The sequence below is a fragment of the Equus caballus genome, chromosome 4, assembly GCF_041296265.1.
Source record: "Equus caballus isolate H_3958 breed thoroughbred chromosome 4, TB-T2T, whole genome shotgun sequence".
Classification (NCBI taxonomy): Eukaryota; Metazoa; Chordata; class Mammalia; order Perissodactyla; family Equidae; genus Equus; species Equus caballus.
In genome coordinates, this window is record NC_091687.1 from 70999538 (window position 1) to 71022519 (window position 22982).

General features: G+C 44.3%; 1 protein-coding gene across 16 annotated transcripts in view; it reads right to left on the reverse strand.

Annotated features, from left to right (window-relative positions):
- Positions 1 to 22754, reverse strand: part of ELMO1 (engulfment and cell motility 1) — a 523453-nt gene extending 500699 nt beyond the window's left edge. For 3 of the 16 annotated variants that reach the window (XM_023639524.2, XM_070264861.1, XM_070264855.1), the window contains exon 1: positions 22221 to 22610. Coding sequence is in view for 2 of the 16 variants with exons in the window: in XM_070264864.1 (XP_070120965.1) it covers positions 22030 to 22104 (75 nt within the window). In the remaining 14 variants the exon portion in view is untranslated. Of the gene's footprint in view, positions 1 to 19483; positions 21865 to 22029 lie in introns of those variants that run through there. The other 13 variants (XM_023639526.2, XM_023639522.2, XM_023639527.2 and 10 more) reach the window with 10 other exon arrangements.
- Between the last annotated feature and the right edge of the window lie 228 nt (positions 22755 to 22982).

Consider the following 22982-nt stretch of genomic DNA (forward strand, 5'->3'; position numbering starts at 1 on the left):
CAGGGACAATCTTCCTCAGGCAAAAAGAGGAAGATTGGCAACAGATGTTAGCTCAAGGTCAATCTTCTTCACCAAAAATATTTTTTAAATAAAAAATTATAATAATAACATATGTCATTATTTCACCACTCTTTGTAGTCAGATATTCCTCTTGTGGCCTACAGTAAACTCCTACAGATATGATTACGCCTATGTCTCTTAACCCCTAAAAGCTCTGCTTTCACTTCTGAGGCTAAATAAAACTAGCAGCTTTTCATTTTATTTTATTTTATTTCTCAAACATCTATCCTTATTCCTAACCTTTCTATATAAGTATTTCTTTGCTTCTTTGTCTGACTTTTTTGTGATCCATGAAGTCACATAGACCTAAATAAACAATTCCTTCTCGGGGAAATACTCTCTTGAAGAAAATTTGATTTCCATGAAAAACTCAGAAATGAATTTGAGAAATGACATCAGATTCATTTCCCTTTCTCTTCTCTTAAATTATAAGTACCCTCTACTAGAGAGGCTGCATTTCTAATCACTAAAATACCCCCTCTGAAACTGAGGACATCTCTCTGCTAAACCAAACGATCTGCTTGAGATGGAGTGTTGGGTGAGTGCTTTCTGAGAGCTATGCTGGGTGGCAACCCGTGGACCTCACGGGTGAGGGATCCTCAGAGGCAAAAGAATGTAGAGCAAGGTCCAGCGTGACATTTCCCCTTTCTCAGGACAACAAAGCACATGGTAAAGAGCCATGAGCATGCCAGGGTCAGATTGTCATTTCCTCCACAGCAGAATGGTCTTCCTCAGTCACGAATTCCTTAGAGAAGGAGATATGCAAGTGGAAAAGTCATTTGCTTTGTTGACCTTCTTGATCTCTCCTACTAGCGTTGACCACCTAGGCAGCTCAGAACCTCTAGTCCAGTGGACTCATAGACCCCCCTGTACTGCACTAACCTCAGCCATTTTTTGTATGCTTGAAACATATAAAGCAAAGAAAACTCTGCATCCTTCCATTAGTCCTTTTCAGTATTTGTGAGCAGAGATTTCGAAGGCCACAGTGTAATCAGGAGTTCAGAAAGTAGCCAGGTGGATAGATTGCCCAGTACCCACAAGTAGTTTCCCCTAATTCAAGCTACGAAGGACTGGCCATCGGATAAGATTCTATGTCCCACCTCTGTTGTATCTGAACAAACTATAGACTCCTCAGGAATCTGTCGATTGTAGCAATTTGGGTGAAGCCTTAGAGATTCTGGCACTTTAACAACATGGCCAAAAGCCCAGGAATAAAAACAGATGTGATCTGAAAATTCTAGCCAATGAAACAATTTAGCAAAGCTGAGAAACCTATAGAGATGATTTTCAAACATAACTTCTTTCATAAATAATCTGTCTTCTAATGACTGTCTAAGGTCAACGCTGTTTGGAACTGGGCTTCTTAGCTGGGGTGACCAATACACCTACATCAATCTGGGACCTCCTGGAACATTTTGTTTTTAACTTCCCAAAGAGTAGAACACACCAAAACTAACAGTAATTATTTTTTTTAATTAACTGTTTTGTTATAGAATAAGAAGGACCCCAAATCAGCAACAACTCATTCATTTACTCAACAAATAATTATTAAATGTGCATTCCTGCCCTGTGCTAGAAATTGGGAAAACAAAAATGAAAAAGGCATGCCTTCTATCTTGAGAAGATTCAGAAAAAGTAAGGATTTCCAATTTTCATAAATTTACTGTTATCTAAAATTACTGATATGTCTTCTTACATCTCTGTTTTGTGCATTTGTTCACTGCTATACCCCCAAGTACCTAGAATGTCTGGGCCATGGGGAGCACTGGGTATACACCTGTTGAATGAATAAATGAATGACACAAACTCTGCCAACTAGTTTCAGCCTTGACCAAGTCATCATGGACCTCAGATTTCTCATGTGTAAAATGAGTTAAAAGGATTAGCTTGGGCCCTAAACAGGAACTCCATAGTTCTGAAAAATGTACTAGGTTTCATTGGAAAAAAAGGGAACCTGTGGTTAACTACGTTTGAAAACCATCAACATTATAGAAGAAAACAGATTTCTGACTGCAGGCTTCCCAGCGTTTAACACGCTAATACATAAAAGAGAATCTCCCCAGGAAAGTCCTATGAGAGCCTCCCAATCCAAGAAGGCTACAAAACCCTTGATTCAAAAGTCTCCAGGCAAGTCTCTGGGTCCCTGGTGCCTAGCAGTTCAGCACACTTTTGAAGCCCTCAATAACTATTTGCTCCTCAGGCCTTTAAATCTCCTAACAAAAGGATCGCTTCTTCAAGGTCTTCTTTGATGTTGACTATTCTCATTGACCTAAGATCAGCTGATGTGCGGTCCATCCTTCTGTTCAGCTCTGCCTCTTTCTGGCTCTAGGCACTTGGGGAAGTGACTCACCCTCTCTAAACTTTGAGTTTTCTTATCTATAAAATAAGAATATTAATGGTAGTTAAAGGACTGTAGTGAGAATCAAATGAGTTGACATACATAATCACTTTGCCTCACACGCAGTAGACACTGGATAATGGTGAGCTGTCCATGTCATTATTCACAAATGTAAAGTGCTTTGTTTGGATTCCAGTGTCAAGGTCGCCACCAGCAGACTTTGGCAAGTTGGTCCCTGTCTGGCCTCACCACAGGCAAAGCAAGGCTTTGATTACATCAGCGTTTCCCAAACTCTAGTTCCTCCAAGACCATCTTCTAGCCCTATTGTACTCAATATTTCTCTTGAGATTATTTCACCTTAGTCTCATCCTGAGCAAGAAAACCTGTGAAATCCTAGGTTTGACGTGCTTATCATACTTTTTTGATTATACATTAAAATGAATAAATAATTATTTAAATATATTTTAAAAGCCGGCATTAATATCTAATTCATCTTCAACACTATACACTGGGAAACGTTAACTCAGGATGTCCAAGATCCTTTCAATAAAAGATTCTATATCTTCTCTCCTGAAAATTCACCAACTACCATTTGTAAACACTAACCCAGTGCTCCTAAGGAAGTAGCGTGGTTCAGACCATCAAAGGGTCATTTTCAGAAACTAGATTCAAATCATTTAAAAGCTAGCAATCGGAGATGACAAAAGGCATGAAGTTGACTCTGACTTTCCAAAGCAAGAATGGCATTTAGAATTCTCTCTCAAGTTCAGATATTTCAACTCTTTTCCCCTGTCAAGCAAATTAATGTGTGTACTTATTCGGAACAAAATTGTTTGCCAAAATGGACAACTGTTCTGCAGTTCAATTTGCAAAATAAAATGACATCTCTAGGATGTGCTACATTAGCTAATAGGTGGGGAGACATTTTTGATACATTTTGGGCTAAGACTTTATCAAATTCTAAAACTAAAATTCACAAAAAGCACATAACAGTGATGATGGCAGCCAGCCAAGAACAAGAGCACCTGCCCCAACCCCTAGCCCCCCAGGAAAAGCACATGGTGGGGGACTCTGACACCTCAGATGAAATGACCCCCAGTCACCTCACCCTGGGTTGGCACTGACCAACTCTGAAAATGCGTCATAGCTCACTCCAATGTAACATCACTCTCCTTCAGATGTCAGCAAAACCAAAGCCACTATGCGATGGCAAAAAACATAAAGAATATTGTAGACTACTCATAAATAAAATGACCAAGGATACTATTTGGTAAACATTTTATGGACCCTAGACATTCAGCCCTTTCATGAGCAGAAACAAGTATAAGTGGCAGTCTATAGTATCTTTCTTCGCTTTTAACTGCAATTATTCTAAAGCCCTTCTAATAGTTGTCACTTATTCATTTCCAGGCTGTAGCAAATTATAGTTAGAGGAGATGGTTGCTGACAGCTCACTTCTGTGAATGGCGTGCTTTCTCATTTCTGCAAGGCCTGTGGTCCCTCCTTTATGGCACATCGACCATGAGCATGAAATTCCTACTAAGAGGAGTAATAGAGACAGTAGTGCCCAGGTCTGACAGTTCGGAGGCCTTAGATTCTCCAGCTGTGTGCTACAGGCCTCTGTATATACAGGCCTCCTGCTGAAAAGGGGAGAGAAATACATTTTCCCCGTATGTACTGCAAAGGGTTTTTATCAAATGAAGGATGCATGTTTGGGAAGGGGCATGTGTGAGTGTGTGTGGGTGTGTGTGTATTGGAAGAGGACAGGGACAGTGACTTCATTTGAAAGGAATTAATATTCCAGGTATTGTTAATATCACAAACCTCATCCTTTTAGGACACACATCCCAGAGAAAAGACAACTGGGTCAAAGACACAAAGCAGACCATAAAAAATAAAATATTTTTGAAGCTAAAACAGTACCTATTAAAAAATTGAGTGATCACTTTTGGCACCCGGAAAATGGTACAACCTGTCCCCAAATATTAAAATTGTATGAATACAAAAATAACTCTTCAGAGGAGCTTTCAGATCTCAGGCTAATGAATCCAGTTATGTTGCTTCTTAGCCGTCTTGACTAAATGAAACAGTCTACTCCACTTGGGGATTGGGTAGAACCAGTGAATAACAGTGTATGTGCTTAGAGGCCTGTCGCTCTGTGTCACTTGAATGACAATCAGGAACCAGAACCTTGTGATGACATTTCTTTTTATAACACTGGTTCTTTTTCAAGTCAATATGTAGCCTAAAGATCAAAAAAACAAATGGAAGGCGCATTGGAAAGACCCCTAGGAAATGTTTTTCAGTTTTCATGTTCTTAAAAATTCAAAGACTCAACAGATGAAAGGAGAGGAGTACACAAATTAATTGCTGCTCAGAAAATGAGCTTCTTCCTTTTCAACTAATGTTCTGTGCTTAACCCAAAAGCAGAAGTAAAACATACGATGTACAGTGCTTACGCACCTCTTATGGCAAAGTGTTACCATTTTTCCTCAGGCTTTCTTTATCCTCCTCTGAATGTGTTTAAATTTAAGATGCAGCCTTGGCAGCATGTGTAGCTCGGTGATGCAAATAGTGTGGGATGGCGCCACCCAGAACTCTGTGAGTGGGAGGGCAACCAGGAAATCAACTTTCCTTTTCTCAGTGTGACTCGATTCCGTCCACAGGAAGACTGGGGCACACATACTGTTGGTTGTCTTTTTCAATTGGGGAAGGGAGGAGGTATAGAGAGGGGAATGTCAAATGACATTTTGGAAGTGCTTGTATTTGCAAAACACCTGAGTTTAAACTGTCAGTTTCCCACTTGTCTTCTTCTTCCTATTTCTCTCAGTGATGCCAAGTCCATCCTGGGGGTCTAATGGATAGAACACAGTTACCTCTGTAGCAGTCGAATATCTGGGAGGAAGGGGCTGGCACAGATTAAGCAACTCAATGGGCAATCCCAAATATGTTGCAGCAATTTGTCTGAAACATCTCTTAAATCTTTCCTAGAAGTGCTAACAGGCAAAGAGAAGAGCCGATCTTCCGTTTCACCCGTCTCCCATCTTGCCATCTTTGAAAATCCCATTTGGCATATTCTACATTCCAGGCAGCGGGCAGGGCACAGAAGATGCAAAGATGAATGTGGTATCATCATTATATCCAGGAGCTCCCAAGCCAGCAGGGGCGATAGCAACGTAAACAGCAAAACAAAAGAAAAGACAGAAAAAACAAACAAAAAGTAAATAAAGTACAAATTGATGAGTTTTGTTTCTGTTTTTTTGCACAGAGGCATGAACTAATTCTCTGTGGAGGGCCAATCAGTCACAGGTGAAGAAGGCTTTCTGAAGCAGACATTTAAGAGGGCATCAGTTTGTAAAGGACGAGGAGCTGAGATATAGGGAAGAAGAGGAAACTAGATGTCATCCAGGGCCTCCCAAAAGGGGCTTCAAATCACAGTTAGCTACAGGAGGAAGTCTTTGTATAAATACAGATTCCAGAACCTACCTAGAATCACAATTACTGGTGTTGAAGACTCAGATTCTAATTTTTTTTAACTGCCGAGATGATTCTGAAACAACTGAGTGATCCATGGATTTTCACTTGGGATCCATCCATCATGTCTAGCCCCACCTCTGTCCATATTATATAGCTAAGAAAACAGAGGTCATTGACAGGGGCACAGATTACAGTCAGTGCCGGCCCCAGGACTAAGACCCTGCCCTCTTGATCCCGAATTCCATGCCTGGGCCACCAGAGCCTGCAGAGCTGGCCAGCTATAACCATCTTTCCTTTGGCCAATAGCAACAGTGGTTGGTGCCTGCACTGTATTACCTGCACAGTGGGGGAGCATTAGCCACACTGTATTACGAGTGTGCCCAGCGCTGCCTCCTCCTCTCCTGGAGAGAACAGTCACTCCCCATGGATCACCATTTCCCTGACATTGCGTGTTTGAAGAATGAGTTAACGAGTCAAGTCCACAAATGGGGCTCACAATCAGGACACCCCAAAGGATCAGAGAAGTACTAAGAAGGTCATCTGTCCCAGAGACCTTATTTTCTCTAAAGAGAGAAAAATAAGAGCCAGGAATCAAACTCTGGTACTAGAAAACACAGTGAACTTGAAATTTAAGTCATAACGCAAAGTACAGAAATTGCCATGAAATTTTTTGTAGACATAACCTATTCTAATGAAATGACATTTTTTTTTTTACAAAAGTTAAAACTGAGCAGATGTTTCAGAGTCATTAGCAAACCTGAAGGGTGCAGGAAACTAGTCAGGAACGTTGAGCCCTGTGAGTCCATTTGTGACTCCTAATTCCAGTCCTTCAACCAACCGATGGCCTTGAACACACAATTTTGGAGGAGAGGTTCAAAAAGTATACATCCTTCACATCTATTGCACATCTGCTGGGGCTCAAGAACTCTGTTCCTTAACAACATTTTTCATTTTATTATGACAACACGTGGGCATCATTTCCATCTATACAAGAGGAAATGGAAGGTATGGGAGCTAATAAATTTGCCCATAGCAAGCAGGTGATGAGTAATTTCAACCTCTATCTGGGCAGCTGTGGAGATCCTGCCTCTGTAGCTCCCCCAAAGCAGCTCAGGAAAGTGGCATCTAAGGGAGCAAGCGGGGCCAGGCCTCCAGCCAGTCAAGGGCTCCGTTTGAGCACTTTCTAGTGTGGTATGGTTACCATCTAGAGAGCAGATTCAAAGCACAAATCAGAATAGTCAGATTCACACAGACCTATGGTGTTGGCTAGTTAATCATGGTGTTTCTAGAAGTGAAATTGACAGGAAGCTTACTAAATTCTTACTCGAGCTGTAGAAGCAGAAAAGTTCTAGGCCAAGTAACCCAAAGTCTAACCTGAATCATAAAAACAGAGTCATGGCACCTCCATCATTTCCCAGACTTGAACCAGTTTATAAAGCCAGAATTCCTTAAATGAAAGGGAGGCTGAGTCTCCTTGAGGAAGGACTGGTATACTGTCAAAAATTTATAGTTAATCTTTCTCCCAACCTTTCCTCAAAGGGACCTAAAGCCTTTTCCCAGGGGGGTTGTGCATTGGGGAAAAGGAAAGAATCAGACCTTTGGGGGATTACTGGACACTGGCTCTGAACTGACACTAATTCCAGGAGACCCAAATGTCACTGGTGTCCCACCAGTCAGAGTAGCTGCTTATGGAATTCTGGTGATCAATGGAGCTTTAGCTCGGATCCATCTCTCGGTAGGTTCAGTGGGTCTCCCAACCCGTCCTGTGGTTATTTCCCCAGCTCCAGAATGCATAATTGGAATAGACATACTCAACAACTGGCAGAATCTGCACACTGGGGAGGCAAGGACTTGTTCAGTTATTTTATTGATTGAGAAAGGGGCTGTGGAAGGTCTGAGAATAGGATTCCAAAGGCCCAAATATGCTCCACTTCCAGATTGAACTCAGAACACCTCAGTTTAGGGTTTACTGTGTGTGCACTGTTTGTCTTAAAAAATAAGGAGCTCAGCTCAGCACTTGAACATCAGGATAAATCGCTCCAGCAAGGAAGAGACATGACATCTATCAAGTTTCAATTGCTAGCTCAAACCCTTGATAGCTGCTAGAAAAATAATGTGCAATTACAGCCTAGAAACATAAATTATCAAGGCCATGGTACTCTCAGAATGTAATAAATGAAATGCGGGTAACCACATATGTGGTAAGGATCCCAACCCCCAGTGTGTGTCACAAATGCCGGGTTGGCCACAGGCACTGAGGAGGAAGGAAGAGAGAAACATATTCTCCAGATTCAATGCTGGCTGAACTGTGGATGAAGGCAGAAAGGGGATAGAAATTTAAAGGTTTAAGCCAAGAAATGTTTTCTACATTCTTCCAAGTTACGGTCTTCTAAGATCTATGCCCTATAGACATTTTGGTGACTAGGAGAGAACTATAAGTAGACACACAAGGAATAAATAATTCTGCAGACAGTAATACAATGACAAAATGTTGGTTTCCTCCTCTGGAAGGTTCATTACATCCATGGTAGATTGGGTACAGTGGAATGACAGTAAAGCAGTAATCATTGCCACTACAGGATTAGGGCATCACAAAGCCAGTGGCCATTTGCCTCCCCAAATCTGACAACTGTTTTGGTCCGCAACTCGATCACAGTGGCCCCACACAGGACTGGTCTTCAGCAAAACTGAGTACAGTGAGAGTTACATGCCAGGCAGCTCTGAAACGCGCGTCACTATAGCCCTTACTCAGGGATGAAGAAGCCACTTTAACAGGCTCTTCCAAAAGGACTGTGGAAGGACGGAGTGCTCATGTACACGAACAATAGTGCTTCTTTCTGCAAATATTTGCTGAGTACCTATTATGGGCTCAGCACTGGGAACATGTGCCTTCGGGACCTCCCGTCTACTCAGGGAAAAATGTCATGAAACAGAGCGTAAAGCAGCACGATAAATGCCAGCATAGAGGACACAGATGTGTCCAGGAAGGGAACACCAGGAAATGAAGGAAGGTTCCCAGAGGAGGCGACCACTGAGTTGTGTCATGTTGACCAGAGGGAGACATGGCTCCAGGGCACTTCACTCTCTCTTCTCTCCACCCACCAAGTTGCCTGATGCCTTTTCTGTGACTTTTTTTCTGCTTTCTGTTTGCCCTGAATGTTGATTTCAACCTGATTTCACCTGAGCAGGAATTCTGGGCTATATACCCACTGGGGAACAGTCATGAGCCCACCCTCTCCTTCACAGTCAGTTTCTGAGCAGAACTATAAGAGGGCATCAGAGAATGGAAGAGCTAAAGGAGATGACACCCAAACTAATCCTCCTGGAATGGCTAGCCGTTTAGGACTCTGAAAACAATTCCCTATTGTGGTCACTATGGACTGGTCTCTCCCCTGGACAGCGGCTCAGTCTCCTGCTCCAGAGGCAAAGTAAGCAGAATCCACTGAGCAGCTTCCCCTCTCCCTCCCCATCTGGACAGGCTTCCCCACCCCCTCCCTGACTCACCACCTCATTCTGGGCTTATATAAAAAGATTCTTATTAAATGGAGACAAAATGAAGAGTAAAATATCAGAGACAGAGGGAGTAAGCCACAGATCGGAGAAAAGAGCTGCATGTGAAAGGTTTAGAAAATAAATTAGAGGAAACTCAAAGGATTTAGAATCCATTTCAGGTGCACTAGAAGAAAAATCCCTCCAGTATCGAGATAGCCAGGCAATAAAGAGCTTCCATCCTCTATTGGCTGCCTGATAACGTTTTACCGGGAGGTTTATAATTCTTTTTTCACTCCTGAGCACTCTCTAGGACGATGCTTCTCAAAGCGGAGTCAGGACCACTTGCATCAGCATCACCTGAGGGACTTCTTAAAATGCAGTTTCTGGGTCCCCAGCGATTCTTAGGCATTTTGAAGTCTGAGAACCGCAGAACTCGGTACTTTATCATTCTTAAGTGGTTGTAATATCCATGCTAAATCACTCAGTTAAATTGCTGTTTAAAATTTGAAGGAGACACTAGTGGCTAAATTGATTCTTTTAGAAATTGTTAGATTCTAAAAGTAGTAATAGTGCGGTCACATTGTGACCAATTTTAAATGATGTAAAATTTACGCAATGAAGCCAGGAAGACCTTTGCAAAGCATAAAGCTGATCACATCCCTCCCTTGGGTGAGACACCTCAGGGACTTCCCACTGCTTTTTTGATAAAGACCTAGATCTGTGATCCCATGAGCCCTCCTCCCAAGGCTAATCCAGGCATGGAGTGCTCCCTGCCCAAGACACTCTCCTCTTCAGTTCCTTCAGCATCCAGGTCCACCCTTCACACGACCTTCACACATGCTACTCATCTGGAAGGACTCCTCTTTCCCCAGTAAAATCCATCCTCCCTCTTCCCAGACCTCCTGGTCTACATTAATCCCTGCGGTAGGCCCTCTCAGCATCAGTACCCTCCCCTACAGCCCTTGGCACAGTATAAATGTCACATTTATTTGTGTGATCCTTTGATCAATGTACATTTCCTTCACTAGAGTCTAAGCAGCCCATGAAACTCTAGGAAAGAGACTCACCTTTGTTTATGTATCACCCAGCACACCCATGGCACACAGCAGGTGCTTAATAAATATTTGTGGATGAACAAATGAATTAAAGAGTATTTCAAAGCAAACACTGGAGGAAAATTTAGGCCCACAGTAGCCATCAAGAATTTAAAATACAGGGGCCGGCCCAGTGGTGCAGCAGTTAAGTGCACACGTTCTGCTTCAGTGGCCCGGAGTTTGCGGGTTCAGATCCCAGGTGTGGACATGGCACTGCTTGGCACGCCAGGCTGTGGCAGGCGTCCCACATGTATAAAGTAAAGGAAGATGGGCACAGATGTTAGCTCAGGACCAGTCTTCCTCAGTGAAAAGAGGAGGATTGGCAGCAGATAGCTCAGGGCTAACCTTCCTCAAAAAAAAAAAAAAAGAAAGAATTTAAAATACACTCTGATCCTTCTCCTAAAAGTTAAAGGCTTCGATGTCTCTCCAGCACCCTGAAGACTAAAGTCCTATGTATTGTCTCCTCCCCTGCAGATGATACGAGACCCCTTCTTTCGCACCTATCATTTCAAACAGATGAGCCCAACTTTTTATAATGCAATGCCTGGATTTTGAAAGAAGAGTGAAATTCCACATTAAAACTGCTATTATGCCATTTCTCTGGGCCTTGCATTGATCTGGTTATGAAAAATTACCCTAAAGCCTGTTCATTGTCTGAAAGATATATGCTGAAGTAAAAACGGACCTGGGACTTTTCATGGTGATTTCTTATATTTTTGTACACCCTCATGTGTCTTATCATTCTCAGCTCCAGGCGCTGATTCTCAGACTGTTTCATGGCACTTTCATATGCTAGAATTCTTAGTAGCATATTTGAAAATGGCCCTAAACAAGTCAGCAATAATTACAACACAACATCTACTAGAGTGGAATGATGTCTCCCGGGATATAAATGAATCCACCATTATTGCCCTCTTCTCTCTGCCATCTTGCTGGCAGCCAGCCCTGGCTCAGGTAATGAATGGTTTGCTGCCCTGACTGTGCTCTCGTACATGCTCCTGAAGCAAGGCTCTCACAGCAAATTGTTCCCCGTCCTTCACCAAGTAGCACGACCGCTCAACACAACATTCCAAGGTAATGGGTTCAACTGAGGCAAAATTGTATTTGACAAATCGATGGAGACTTGGCAGCAGAAAGGTGTGGCATTTGGTGTGCTGCAGAAATGAGCATTCAGTTTAGATCTATGTGATGTTGGACAGCCAGCCTCTCTGACACATAAATTTCCTCATCTGTAAAATGGGTACAAGATAAATCAATATGTTTGACTCATTGTTAAACTGGTATATATTTCGGTACGGATATAATCCTCTAGTGATTTAATGTAAATCTGTATTTCACTATATAAATCTTTTTATGGGTCTTTAAACATTTGTTTAACATTGGTTCCTATTTAAAGTTACACACCAATCTTGATATATAGTAAAGAGGCATTGCTACGCAACTGACAATCTAGCAGCTGAACGGTCCATACTTATCACCCTACTTGGGAGAAGAGAAAGTGACTGGAAATTTCAGTTTACACTGAAGGTCGTGTGTAATTTGCCAGGTATCAAATAAGATTTGCATAGAATGATTCAATAAGTGACTTTCATGACTGTAGTAATGTGGGGCGGGGACACTATACTGCTTTCAAAGCACAAGTTTGGAGAAGTAGCTTGCATTTGTCACATTTCTCTCGCATACCCATACTCCACGGCAGTCTAGTGTCTATATTGAGGTTTATTCTTTTTCAACCCACTTCATGAAAGCCATTACCAAGTGACAGGTGCATGAGCTCCTGCTTAATGAGCTGGTGAGCCTGTCTGCTATTTGCTGCCTTCCTGAAGGAACATAAAGTAGAAAAGGCACCCAAGCAAATGGCAATAGCCAGAGAGAATGAGTAAAAATGGAAACAGGCGGCATCTACTTAAGTGACCATTAACTGAATTGTCCAACCTGAGACACTTCTGAAAGTGAGAGTTGGTACAATTAATTATGCTGGCACAACAGAGCTATACCATCGTCAGGACTATATTCATCTACTTTTATTTTTCTATTTTTATCTCCAGAGTATTTTCTAATCTGTTTTATAAGCTCAGATGAAAGAAGAAAACTTAACACTTACTACCACCCACCTGCCAAAGGACATTTCAGTAGTCCCCTACTTACTGGAAGGTTCCAAATGATTCAAAAAGGGATGTTTACAAAGAGTTATTGGAACCATTGAGCTCCCTTAACAGGCCACATAAAGCATAGGAAACTCAGTTCAACTGAATTAAATTCCTACCATTACTCCTCCACTAGGACTCCACTAACTGGGGGTTTTCTCACTGGGATCCTGTCCACTCTGGACAAGTCAAAGAGCCCTCAGAAAGCTGGAGTAAAGGAAAGGGACAGAGCCCCAGTTAGCAACCTCCATTCTCTCTACCCAAAGTAAAATAATCATAAAATTAAACAGCAAAATCCCAGGTCAGTTCTAAACAAATGAGGGATAGAGATCTATTTGCACATGCTTTTATTCGAGGACGCCAAGTTGCTAATACGGTTCATTATCTCAGTTCTTTTAATTCACAATCGATCATAATTTTCCCTGACCTATATTTCAGCAGTTCACCTCTCTCGTATTCTTGAAGAAAAAATACATAAACACAACTAACAGCCTAGTCAAGATTTTAGGAGGAATTCCCTAGGCTACTTAAAGAAGATGAAATAATAAATGTATGTCTTTAAATGTTTTAGCAGGATTTTTGAATTAAAAAATCTGAATAGGAACTACTGAATTAATAATAAGAAGAACAAATCCAATCCAATGCTTTTGGGGTACCCTAATTTACAATCATTATTACGTTTAATTACCCCAGCAACTCCAAGAAGGAGGAACTTGCATTACCTCCATTTGAAGATGTGACAACTGAGGCTGAGAAAGATAATTTACTTACACCAAGTCAACCAGCCCATAGAATCAAAAAGATACTTAACCCTCAGCCAACAAGTATGTATTTATTTAGGTTTAAACCTCAAAAACTCTTACTCTGTCCCTTTTCCCAAATCCAATCAGTCACCTAATCTTTTAATTTTTTCATCAATCTCAATAGCCTTTTCCTCTGGTTTTCATCCAACTGGGGTGGTGGTGGTGGCGGGGCTGGGGGAGGGGGGGCGAGTCTCCAGAAGTTCTCTCCATAAAGGAGGAAGATTGGACAACTACTCAGACTGGAAAGTGGTGGCAGAGAGACCTGTTTTCAAGCTGCATTTACATAACAAGCACACTGCTTTGATGGTGTGTTTCTTTGGGCAGGCAAAGAATTGAGAAGCTGACAACTTCCAACGTTCTTTGGCACTTCCCTCCTGCTGTACCATCTAACCTCCTCCATGTTGCCTTGGGAATTACATTTCTCATGGAATTCCAATTGCATCTTTTCCTTGCCTAAAATTCTTTGCATTTCCTTTCTGCTCAATTCAAATGCCCTGCTCCCGAAGAGTTGACACAAGGCCTCTTCCAGACTTTCTCCCCACTACCCAGATGACTGTATTCCCTGGGCACAGTATGTTCTTTTTTTCAATACTCAGCTTTCCAGATCTTTCCAAAGTCACTTCATTTGTGAACTCCTTCCTCTGTGATCCACAAACAGTCTAAACATATATTCATCACATTCCATTATGACTATCCATTCATGGGTCTATCTCCCAAATAACCCCCTTTCTCATACTACTCATATGTAGTGGGTCTTATTACGTCCAGCAAGTGCCTTGACTACGGGACACAAAATGCAGTCAAAATGGCTGTCGAATGAATGAATAAATGAATGAATGAATGAAATATTATGATGGGTGCTGTAAGCCCCAGCAATATTTCAATTTGAAAATATTTATCTGCACTTTAAGTGTAAGCCACATATTTCTTATTAAAAATACACTACAATTAATAAATAAAGCTTTATTACGCTTCTCTCATATAAATCCAGGCAAATCTTTCTCAAAACTCTCAGTTGAGGAATGGGCAGTAATTGAGAAAATAATTCTGATGAGTCGAAGTCACTTCCTGGCAGTAGAGTAAGTCTAAAGATGATGGAAACATATTCATTCCTTGATAAAAAGTTTTGATTTAATGTGATTCGTGCTGACTTGCTATAAAAGTGACAAGCACTGGGAAAATAGAATTTAGCAGCAGATATAATAGTTTCTGCACTTCATTATCAGGAGAGCTGCATGGGGGGGTGTGTGTGTGTGTGTCTTTCTCTCTCATACACACATACATACACAACACATATGTACTACTTAGTGTATGAAAGAATCAGTCCCATTCCCCAAACCTAAATTTTTGAGTACTCAGTCACTTCCCACAGAGTGGCCCACAACTGGAAAAACCAGGACACGGGGTCCACTATAAAAATGCTATGAAAATGGTGGGGCGGAGCAGGGGTGAGGGGTGGGCAGGAGCCAAGTAAAACCAGCCGTACTGAGTGTTATTGGAATTCACTCTCCACTCAGTCAAAAATACTCAATCTAACCAAGGCCCCTCCACTAGTGCTACCTCCCAAGCCACATGCCTTCTAAAGGCCAAGGGCAAAGCCAGCTGTGGCTCTGCATTTGAGTTAAAGAGACTGAAAACAGAAAAAAAATTATTTTGAAATGCATTACACTTTGAAATTAAGGGTAATTGTGTGTAGCAGCCTGGAAAATATAGCTCATCCAGTATCGTTCAGCCACAGAAGCCCACAGCACGAAACGCTGGCTCTCTCAATGCAATTTCAAACTTAAAAAAAAAGGCACAAAGGGCGGAAGGAAGGGTGGAGGGTTGCTGCCGGGCTGTGACTTATAAAAGGGCTGCTGCCTTGGGGAGACATAGCTAGTATACCAGCCGGCAGTCCTTCTACATGGTTAAGCCACCAGATGCTGCTTGGCGCTGCATCAGCAGCCAAACAGCGAAGGTAAATAAAAAGTTGACAGAGAATTACATAAGAAAATAAATGTGGCAAGATTAGGACAGAAATCTAACAGAGCGGGAAAAGACTTCACCTGTAGCAGGACCTTAAAGCTTCTCCCCTGCCTGCCTACAACGTCCTGGTCACACTAAAGAATGTCAATATCTATTACTATCCAAGTAGCCAAGGTGCATTTTACAAGCAAAGGAGGAGGCATTCCATCCTGTTAACTCATTTCTATGCAGACATTTCCTTAGTCTTGTGCCGGAGGCCTCCGCATGAACAGAACTGAGCTCTGTTACCCTCCTTTCTCATTTCATTTATCTTATTCCCATTCTATAGAGGTTATAGTTAATGCAGTAACCAGTGGCCAGAATGCAAGACTTTGTGAGGAAACCGAGACATGAAATCACCAGAAACAGACTTCTCCAGCCAGAGAGTCCCCTGGGGAGGAGGGGTTGCTCCTAAGGGGACAATTGGCAACGTCTGTAGACATTTTTGGTTATCCCAACTGGGTGTCGCCACTAGCATCTAGTGGGTAGAGACCAGAGAAGCTGGTCAACACCCTACAATGTACAGGAAGGCCCCACAACAAAGAATTACCAAGCCCCAAATATCAATAGTGCTGAGGTCAAAAGTGCCTGAAATAAAGGATAAAGATAAAATGGGCAATAGCTTTAGGTAGAAAAACACAGACTCAGTCTCCTTAGCAGCACCCAAGGGAGAAATCATTCTGGTTAAAGATTCCAATCTCTGGTTCCCTTAGTTGGTATTAATCTATGGGGCAGAAGAGGTAGCAAATGTTATGACTAGCTGAAAAATATTCTGTTAAATGTACTCCTTACCCCCAAATGGTACCCCCCCACCACCAAGTGGTCCCATGTTTTTGCTTTCATCGTGACGCATCCACAGAGAAAAGCTGCTGGCTAAAGAATATGTGTCTACTCTTCTTGGCAAGCATTATTCTCATTTTTGATTAATGAATTGCATATGCTTCAATATTATGAGCTTGGGTGATTGGCATGTTGTCCCTCAGAGAAGAATCTACTGATTCTCAAGGCTAAGAAGGTCAGCTTTGGAATGAGATATCCAAAAGGAGGCACCAACTCTGAAAGACTTGGTCTCAGTGGTGGCAGACACATCCCTGGGGGCCATGGCAACCTAGGGCACATTCATCAGAACCCAGGGCATTTCTACCAGCATACAGGAGTGAAGAGCCCCCTGCATAAGCTGCAGCATAGCTCGATGTGGGGGTCTTGGCTTCAGACCAGGCTAGCCCAGGAGAACCAACAAGAGCGGGAAGTTAACACAGGCATAGTGATGCATGGGAAAGAAACAGCAGGGGAAAAAGGAGTCAGAAAAGTTGGGTGTAGGCTCAGGTCCGCTCTCCAAATACCCCTGTTACATTTCATTCCTCCAAGACACATCAATAAAATGTGATAACAATACTATACTGGCTATTCCCCACCACTTCCAAAACAGTGTTCCAGGAGGAAGCGTCAGCTGCTCCTGCAAGGATCCTGTAACTCTAAGGCCACTGGGGCCACTCTCAATGGGGGCTTACCTGATCATGCTGCCTTCAAACCACTGCTCTTGATCTAGCAAGTACAACCTACCTAATACATAGCAATCCTGGAGGCCAGCAAGCAGTGCATTTTCCAGTGTTTTCTACTAGAGGAAAGTTTTCTTCCCTGCATTAACTGTTAGAACTAAAATAGCCAAAACTGTAGCCTCAATTCCCAAAATTGAGGTTCCAATAATAATCTTGCTCAGATTCTGGAAATTAGTGTCTGTGGGGGCCCAGCACATTGACTGAGAATCATCATCTCCTTCTATTTATACATGTGACTAATTTCTCTACTCAGCACTATGCCAGGTTGCCGCTGTGGTTAATTCTGTTTGATGAGCTAGTATTCCTTCTCCCACACAATTCCTATCAGATACTTCGCTATTCACCCCACCTTGGGCCAGTGACAAAACTCTGCTCAAAACGTACCTGCACTTATTCTATGAAAGTTTAGAAAACATAATACTAAGTCACAAATTAACTTATTCATGGATCATAACAGTGTTTTGCAGGCTTCCGTTCTGGCTATTATAAATAAGTTCCAATGGTTGACACTCAGACAAGCTAAATTATCCAGGGAAATGAAAACTGCAACTAATGTGTGCATTGTGCATGCAGGCTGGCATTGCTGTACCTAAAAATGCAGTGCTAGGCATACTCAAAGGTTTTTATGGGCCACATGCATTTCACGGGAGCCACACTCTGTCCCCTGGATGGTTGGCCTTCACAATCCTTATGGTTTGGACTGTGCTGAAGCTGTCAACCCTCCTCTTCTTTGCTTGGCCAGTCCCAAGCCCAGGTCAGCTAAAATGCTTAATCTAATTATGTATCACAGCAGTGCGACTGCCACCAGAAGAGATTACTACTATCTTTGCAAACATCTGAAAGTAATTAAAATCATGCATATGGGGAATACTAGCCATAAAATACTAGCGGTAAAATATGAAAGGAAAAGTGGAGCAAAGTTCCAAAGATCTCGGAAGCTTAAAGAACTCAAAAGCTCTAAACTAAGACTTGGCCAGAAAAGAGTATATTCAGTCATCTTTATTCTAAGCTCAGTTAAAGAGTTATTACAGACGAAGCTACTGATTCTTCATATCACTAACGTGCAAAACAGGCCACTTGGATTTCCAGTTTCACCAAGATGGCAGCACCAAGGCCAAGCACACCACCAAGTTCTACAAACGGTAGCATTTTCAAAGTTAAGTCAATGGCTGATGCTTTTACTGCATCCAATTCAACATTTGGAAATAGCGTCTCTTACAGGAGATTAAACCAATAGCATTTTGTAAGGGAGAGGGTGCTAATTATTTCTCAAAGCATGTACCTATGAACCACTTTCATCAGAATCTCATAAGCTGATTAAAAATGTGGATTCTCAGGGCCTCCACAATGATCAAAATAGACTTTTTGTATCATGACCCACATTAAGCAAGACATTTGACATTAAGATTCAGTGTCTGTTTCATAAAACACTTCATTTTCATTGTACTCTCTTGTATTTCATGTTTTAAACTTCTGGTCTGGACCCAATAAGCTGATATGATCCACTCCTGGATTGCAACCCTAAGCTTCAAAAACACTAGACTAGTTGACTAGAAGGAAGCAGAAGTGGAGTTTCGTAATTAGCAGCGAACACTCAAGGCTTTGTGATACAGAGAGGGTTTAGTAATCCCCCACCTTTTCCAAATTCAACAGAATGAATGTCTTATAAACCAAACTATCCACCTGGATGGTTTCAGGCATTAAAAAGTGGTTGCAGGCTTCAGTTACAAACCTTAAGGGCACCCACTGTCTTAGATCCGGATGGGAAATGTCCTCCATAGAAATAATTACCTCCAAACCCTCAGAGTTAAGAAAGATGATAATGTCAGCAGAGTGCGTGTGCAGTGGAGCCCCAATGGCACACCCCCAGCCACATCCTCTTTGCAAGGGCTTCAAAGCGCTGCCTCCCTTCACCTCTCTCCACCCATTCCCACCAAACACCCAAAGGGTGTAAATTACTTTAAAACACTCAAGTGTTGTCCTATCTCAATACAGTAATTTAATAAATGCTTATGGTTGAGCAGCACTGTAGGAACTCCTCACTGTTTTCTCTTTCATTTTTCTTCTCCTAGGCATTTCTCATCTCTCTTCTCCCCTGCATCTGCCACCCAGCTTCTTTCTGCCTCCCTCTCCTAACTCCCTTACCTCCTCTCCTCCTCTGCCTTCACTTCCATCTGCTGAGAGAGTGGAGTAGGATATGTGAATGTCTCTGACTTCACTCCACTCACATCAATGCCCCTCTTCCTAGGGGAACATTTCTTTGGCTAGAGCAACACATGCTTCAAAAAGACTTTCTCCAAGGAGAATGATGCAGCAAACACCAAACCTGGAGTAGTTACGAGTAATTAAGAAAGTATACTGGTTCTACACTCTCCAGAGGAATCACCTCTGTTCCTTTCTTCAGGCTGAAATTCTAAGGGAGGAGTCTACTCAAGGAAGAAAGGGGTCTGCAAGATGAGCGGCTGGGATTGGGGGAGAAAACAGAGGAGAAAAAGCAAAAGCCAGTTACCTGGGGTTCTTAACTGCTGTTGACGCTGCAACATTTTCTTGATATATTTCCCTGGTGAGCCTCTCCCATAATACACATCTCTTATTCAGTCAGTCAACAAGTATTTATTGAACACTTGCTAACGCTGAGAATCAGTCTAGGGTCTAGACCTATAAACAAGACAAGGTCCCTGACCTCACGGAACTTCCATTCTGATGGAGGAGACAGAGAATAATCAAATGAATATATAATGCCAGGGGGTAATTAATGCTAAGGTGGGAAAGGGAGTAACTTAAGAGGCCAGTTGCTATTTTATATGAGGTAGTCAAGGAAGGCCCCCATAAGCTGACAACTGGGCAGACCTGAAAGGTAGCAAGGGAGTAAGCCACCTGGACATGTGAGGTCAAGTTCCTTGTGCAAAAGGAATAACACGTGCAAAGGCCCTGGGGAGACAATATGGTGAAAAAGAAGATGTAAGGTAGTCAGAGTAGCTGCTGTTAAAAGGGCAGAGAGATGAGACAAGGGAAGGGTGGTGAGGGGCAGGCGTAGATATGGCCATCAATAGGACCACAAGTTCTATATTCCAGTGACTGCTCCAGGTCCTGAGTTCCACCAGACGCGGCTCTGGGCCTGCCTCCCAGCCTGCCACTCCCTGACACCTACCAAGCTTCCTCCCCAGCTCCCTTCCCTCCTGACCATCTCCCCTGCAGAGTTCCAACATTCCAGGTCATTCCCTCACAATTTCCCAGGAAGATAACCAGTCCATCTAATTAAAAAAACAACAACAACAACAACTGAGTAGTAAGTGTAAGAAAAGGAGGCAACATGCACATTTAACCACAGCTCTCAAGAGAGAGGAAATGTACCACAGTAAAGAGCAGAGGTTCAGAAGGTCAGCTATAAAAAAATAGTTTGCTGTGTGACAGCAGGAGATCTGGCCTTCTGATCTATAGTCCCCAGTTCTGTAAACCGGGGGACAACAATCCTGGAAACGACCTTGGGAAATAGGTATGGCGGTGAGACAATACGAAAGACCATAACCAGAGGATAATAATAATAAAACTAATAATAATAATAGCTGCTGCCAGAGTTTTCAAAGTAAAAGTGAACCTGAGTGGGGTTAGATCCACCTAGTTCCCAAAGTTACCCTCAAAGAGTTGATATATAGGTACAGGTGATCAGTTCCTCTTATTTTATAGACCGACAAAATCTCAGAAATTCTTCCACTGCTCCACCCGCCCCACCCGCAAGTCCCTGGCAGAGCCAAATGAGAAGCTCACAGCCTCTGCCTCCGGAGGCCGAAACCCTCGTCTAAGGTTCTCTGAAATCTTAAATATAACGAATTAGGTCTGCATCAATCATGGCCAGCGGTGTTAGCAGGCCCATGGTCTGGGGCACAGGGCATCACAAAATAGGCTTGGTGAGTCACAGGAGCTGTACAGAGGCCCCCAGGGTCGAGTCTCTATGGGGGGCCAAGTCCTGCGACTTCAGGTCAACACAGGTCTGGCTGCCAACAATCCTTGCCTGCCCTGAGCTGCCAACTTCAAACTGGCCCCAGACAGGAGAGGGTCACTCGGCAGGGAGTCCCCAGCTCCGGAGATCCTTGCGATCACACAGACATACCTACATACATACACACACACACACGCTCACACGCTCGCCGCCCTCGCGCGCGCCCGCGACACAACGCGGACTTCCCAACCCCAAACACACGCGCGCACCCCCGGGCCAGCTGAGTTCTGTATTTCCTCTTCCTCAAAGCAACTCTACCGATCTCGGCCGCCCCTCTCCGCTCGGATTCCAGGGCCCCCAGAGCTCCGCTGCCTGCCTTCTCTGAAGGCGTGCCCAGTGCGCCCCCCTCCTCGGTGCCAGGATCTCCCATCGAAGCCCCCCTCCGTCCTTCGCGGTCCCAGCGGGGACCCTAGAGTGTCCCCGGGAGGCGGGTAGTTACTAACAGTTGCCCCCGGGACTCCCAGCTGCCCCAACCTTCCCCTTCCGTCCCTCCCGGCCCTCCATCCCTCTAGCCCATCACCGCCCCCTCCCAAGAGCGTGCTCGCCGGGGGATTCCCTCCCATCTGCCAGTGCCAGAGAAAAGCCGGGAGTCTGAGCCGCCAGTGCCTTCTCCAGCGCGGCCTCTCGGGTCTGCAAGCCCCCAAGCCCACATTCCCTCTGTCTCCAGTCCCCCGGCGCTGGCAGCGCAGCCCTTCAGCAGCCCCCTCCAGGCGGCCCTGGCCGAAACGTCTCGGCGACTGGCCGGGCCCTGGGCCCGGCGCTCCATCCCCGGCGCCCCCTCCCTCAGCTTCCACTCCCACTCCAGCCGCCCCCCTCTGCCCAGACTTCCCCAACTGCGGAGCGCCCCAGCGCGCCCGCAGCCTTCACCCCGCAGATCGCCGCGGCCACCCCCGCCCGAGCCGCGGCGCCCCCAGGGAGGAAACAAAAGTGTCTCCGCGGCGCCCAGCGTCCCCCAGAGCAGGACGCCTCCTCCTTGCCCCAACCCGAGCTTCCTCCCCGGCCGCGCTGAGGTCAGCGAGTCGGGGCGCGGCGCCAGCCCAGGAAACTTTACGAACCTGCCCGGGGTCGCAGGACAGCGGCGGCGGCGGCGAGGGTTCCCTGCGATCAGAGCTCTGACGACCTGAGACCATTGAAGTGGGGCCGGAGGCTCTGTCGCCCACCTCGGGGTCGCGGCGGTGTGGATGTCTCTGCCTCTATCCTGTGCCCATCCTCGCCCGCTCTCGCTTGCCCGAGCACACGCACTTACACTCCGGGTCGGCCGGCTGCTGCGCCGCCGGCTGCCGCTGCTCTCACTTCCTCTTCCTTCCTCCTGCTGGCCAGAGACACATTTTGCATCTGCAAGGCATCCCGAGATCAGCCGCGAACTCTCCTCCCGAGCGGACGCTGCGGAGTGGCCGCCGCCGCCCCCGGCACCTGCGCCCGGACACGCGTGGTTGGCGCTTTCGCCTCCCGCCCGCGCCCTGGCGCCTGCCCACTGCACTTTGCCTGGGGGAATACCCACGACTTTTTGAAGTCCCCCTACGTAAAAAGAAGAAAATGTCAAACACCGTGCACGCCTCAAATCTGCTATAAATAATATGTGTGCAGAGCTTGACCTCTCAGATGGGCTCACATGAGCATTTTACAGGCACTAATTAACTCCGTCACCCTCACAGCGCCACCTCCGGGAGGCCGAGAGCGCGAGGCATCTTTTCCTGTGCTTTCATTTTTGGCAACTGGTTTGGAATTTTGAGGGGAAACTTCCGTGGGCTGTTTCAGGGCTACTTTAGGAGGCTGATGTGTTTGTTTTGACACTGTGCCTCTACCTTTGGACAGCGCGGCAAAAATAACAACAGAATGTTTGCTCCCCCTCCCAGTCACCTATGCATTTACCGACAACAAGATTTATTTCTAATCAGTTAAGCCAAGGACTCCCTAATTTGGCATAACTTTGCATAAATCAAGATGTTCTACCGGCAACTTGGTATTTAGGGTGCATTACTTAATTCATGCAACCTACTTCAGTCAT